General features: G+C 42.7%; 1 protein-coding gene across 2 annotated transcripts in view; it reads right to left on the bottom strand.

Annotated features, from left to right (window-relative positions):
• Positions 1-1237: 1237 nt before the first annotated feature.
• AUH (AU RNA binding methylglutaconyl-CoA hydratase) overlaps positions 1238-3970 on the bottom strand; it is a 191234-nt gene continuing 188501 nt past the window's right edge. For both annotated transcript variants that reach the window (XM_065550379.1, XM_042854596.2), the window contains one exon: positions 1238-1612. In XM_065550379.1, coding sequence (XP_065406451.1) covers positions 1535-1612 — 78 coding nt within the window. In that variant the 3' untranslated portion in view covers positions 1238-1534. The remainder of the gene's footprint in view (positions 1613-3970) is intronic.

Genomic DNA, 3970 nt, shown 5'->3' with positions numbered 1-3970 from the left:
AAGTTATTTAATCAGTGCTTATTAGAAAACTAAAGGAAGCTCAATAACCAGACTATATATCATAGTTATGAGACACAAACCATTCAGCATAGACTTAATATTTTTTCTCCCATTAACATAATTATTTAATACTCAGTAAAAATGAAAATGACATTTTAGCATTTTGAAAATATGAGAAAATGACCTTAAAGGCTTTATATGACTATAAAAACAAGCACCAGTGCTTTATTTGCAAATTATCATGCATGAAATGATCAACTCAGCAAGTTTATCACTCAGTAAAGTGCGTGGTCCACCAGATATAATCAATTTACATGTAAAGATATGGCTAAATATGAATTTTAATGAGTTCTTGTCATTTCATGTTGATCAGCTGCTATATCACCATAGTTCTGGAGAGTGACCATAGCTAATGTTGCAGAAACAGCAGTGCATGCAGAAGTTTCATAAAGACAATGCAAATCAAACATGAAGGAGGTTGTTTCCATATAAATAAGTTAACATCTGATTGCTAAGCCACATTTACTTACCAGTAAGTTGATAGAATATTTTAAAGAGGCCACTTTCCATGGCATCTCCACACACATAGTACAGTAGTTTCTTCACTTCAAAGCCCAGAGGTTTATGTTCCAACAAAGGAAAAGAGCATTTCAATTCAGAGCAGCTGTATATAAGTACAGTATTATTAGAACCTGAAAAATGGTCACACACAAGATCCAGTATTTTGGGGCATAAGGAAACTTTCTAGCTTTAAGAATGTGTTTAACCACAGCTCCACAATAAAAAGTTTAATACAGCCTGGAAATAAAAAACAAAAAGAAATGGGGCAAGTGAATTAAAAGTTACTCCCTCGTAAATAGTGTTAGTGAGATGATGTTTTGGAGGAATCTGGGATGAGAGGCAAGGTTTACCATATAGCCTTGTGTGACTGAAGGCTGAACATGAACATAGAGTAATACAGAACACCACTGTACAGTAGTCTCAAAATGAAGTTAATCTTACTTATTACAGTATGAGACAAGTAAATAAAGTTTATAATCTTCCAAACAATCATTCTTCTGATTTCCACTAACTTTATTAATAATTTACATATTCAGCTAGAATAGATAGTGAATCATTTAGAAATCATATTTGGTATAATTTCACATTTTTGGTGCATAGAAATCACTTATTTTGATAAAATGGAACAACAGACAAACATTCCATATTACTTTATAGGCTTTGTCTATTAAAAGAATTTACTTTTTTTTTTAAATTGTGGTATGGTTAGTTTCATACATATGAAATAAAAGAAATGCTTATGAACCTGTGACCTTGCAAATATACAGAGCAACCTTCATAAACCATGCTGAGTATGACTTGATACATATTCTTGGGCCAGGCACATGTCTGGACACATTCCAGATGTTGTAATGTAGGTAGAGTTTGCTTTTACTTTGGTGGTTGTGATACTCCATGCGCTGAGGCAAAGTGCAGCTGAAAGGTCCTTCCAGCCATGTTTATCTCATTTGTATTTTCAAGGCATCAGTTTCTCCTATTCTCCCTTGTAGCGAGGGGGCCTCTTTTCTTTAAAAGCAAGAAGACCTTCAATTCTGTCTTTTGTTGGAATAGTCTACAAAGAACAGATTAACTTTGTATTATTAATACCAAAATTTAAAAAATAAGGTATATTGTCACCTTTCTTTAATGGATGCGATCTGCAGACTATAGTAGGGTTACCATATTTCAGTCCTGCAAAAAGAGGACACTCCAAGGGGGCCCCGGCCCCGCTCCAACTCCACCCCTTCCCCGCCCCAGCCCCAACCCAACTCCGCCCCTTCTCCAAAGTCCCCACCCAACTCCGCCCCCAGGGTGACCAGAGGGGGTGGGGGAGAAACAGCGGCAGAGGGAGGCCCCGGAGACACAGAGGGAGCGCGGTCCCAGGGTGAGTACCTGGAGGGAGAGTAGGGGGGCAGCCCGCGGGGCCAGACGGTGGCTATTCCTTCTCTCCACCTGGGCAGCCGGACTCGGGAGCAGCCGCTGATGCAGTTCCCACTGCTGCAGGGGAGGAAGCGGCCGATGGCCAAGCTCGGTGGCTGCGGCTCTAGCGCCCGGGCCCGAACCCCCCGAGCCTGGGCCTGTTGCGGGGACCCAGCAGCGCGCACGCTGCGCCCAGCCCCAGGCAAGTCGCATCTGGGCTGGCTGCCCAGCTGATGCAATCCCGCGGGCGGCCCCAGGGCAGAGGCATCGGCAGCCCCGTTCGTTCCCCTGCAGGACCCGAGCGGGACGGGGGGCCTGGGGCCTGCTGCCCCCACTCCGGGGTCGCCCGCAGGATTGCACCAGCTGGGTCCCCGCAGCAGGCACGGGCTCAGGGGGTTCACGCCCCGGGCGCCACAGCCGGAGCACCACATGCTTGGCCGCTTCCCCCCGCGGAAGTGGGAGCTGCAGCAGCGGCTGCTCCCGAGTCCGGCTGCCCAGGTGAGGAGAACGAACAGCCGCTGCCTGGCCCCGGAAAGTTGGAGCCCGGGGAGGAGGTGGTCCCCTTACCATGCCTCCCTATTTTCCCGGACATGTCCTGCTTTTTCGAAATTCCTCCCAGACGGGGATTTGAGGACCAAAAAGTCGGACATGTCCGGGAAAATCCGGACGTATGGTAACCCTAGACTATAGTGTAATACAGAAATTACAAAAGAGTGTGAAAACACTCTACACACAACTGATTTACAGCCTGTGGGCCAGATCTTCAGCTGGTATAAATCAGTATCACTCCACAGAAGTTACTTCAGCCATGCTGACTTATACCAGTTGGAGATCTGGCCTTCTGGATATTAAGATAATTATTAAACACACTTCTTTTAGTACAGAAAGAACATTTTATCATTATAGCTGTAAAATAAGAAGACCATAAAAACTTCATTATTTTACACCCAGTTATACTTTCCCAGGCGGTTTAACACGGCTGACAGTGGATGCACCCAGAACTACTGGTGGGGGGTAGGGGAGAGTTAAAATTCTCACAGGTTCTTGAACGATCAGCTATAGTGCCTGCAGTATTTCCTTATGTAACATGTAAATACCTCCTTTGGAAGGGATATGGCAATGGTTTGAAGGGATTAAAAAAATAATGAAGTGATGGACATATTAAAAATTCCTCAAATAGAGTAGTCAGATAACAAAACAGACTCTTGTTCAACTGTCTAATTGATCAATCCTCATATCTCTTTAGGTCGTCATCAAAAGTTTACTCTTTAGTTTGAAACCCTGTTCACACCTACAAAATTAAAACTACATAAAACTAACCATGCACTGTACGCTTACTTCTAACCATGCACTTCTACTCACAAATTTCATAGTCTGACCTCCTGCATAACAGAGCAATAGGACTTCCATGTTTCAAGTTCAATAGCTGTACTTGATCTAAAGCAGCCAATCCTGATTTTAAAATTTCCTGTGATGAAGAATCCATCACAACACAGTTTTTTCAATGATTAATTACCCTCCTGTTAAACAACTGCATCATATTTTTAGTTCGCATTTGTCTAGCTTCAACTTCCAGCCACGGGTTCCTATTATACCTAGACTGAAGAGCCCTCTATTATCAAATTTCAGTTCCCATTGAGATACTTACAGACTTGGATCAAGTCACCCCTTAACCTTCTCTTTGATACACTAAACAGATTGAGCTCCTAAAATCTTTCACTGTAAGACATATTTTCCAATAATTTAATCATTCTTGTGGCTCTTATCTGAACCCTCTCCAATTTTTCAACATCTTTCTTGAAGTGTGGAAACTAGAACTGAACACAGTATTACAGTAGGGGTCATACCAATGCCAAATACAGATGTAATATAATGGCTCTATTCTTACTTAATTATTTACCACTCTTTTTAAGGGGTTGGGGTAAAACATGCAGGGAATCTCTTCCCTCTGTGTAGGCAGCAAGGCAGAATCTCTCTAGTTTATGGACCAGATCCTCAGGCATTATATATC

Source organism: Chrysemys picta, chromosome 6, assembly GCF_011386835.1.
Source record: "Chrysemys picta bellii isolate R12L10 chromosome 6, ASM1138683v2, whole genome shotgun sequence".
NCBI classification, from domain to species: domain Eukaryota; kingdom Metazoa; phylum Chordata; order Testudines; family Emydidae; genus Chrysemys; species Chrysemys picta.
This window is presented reverse-complemented; position numbering and strand designations above follow the sequence as displayed.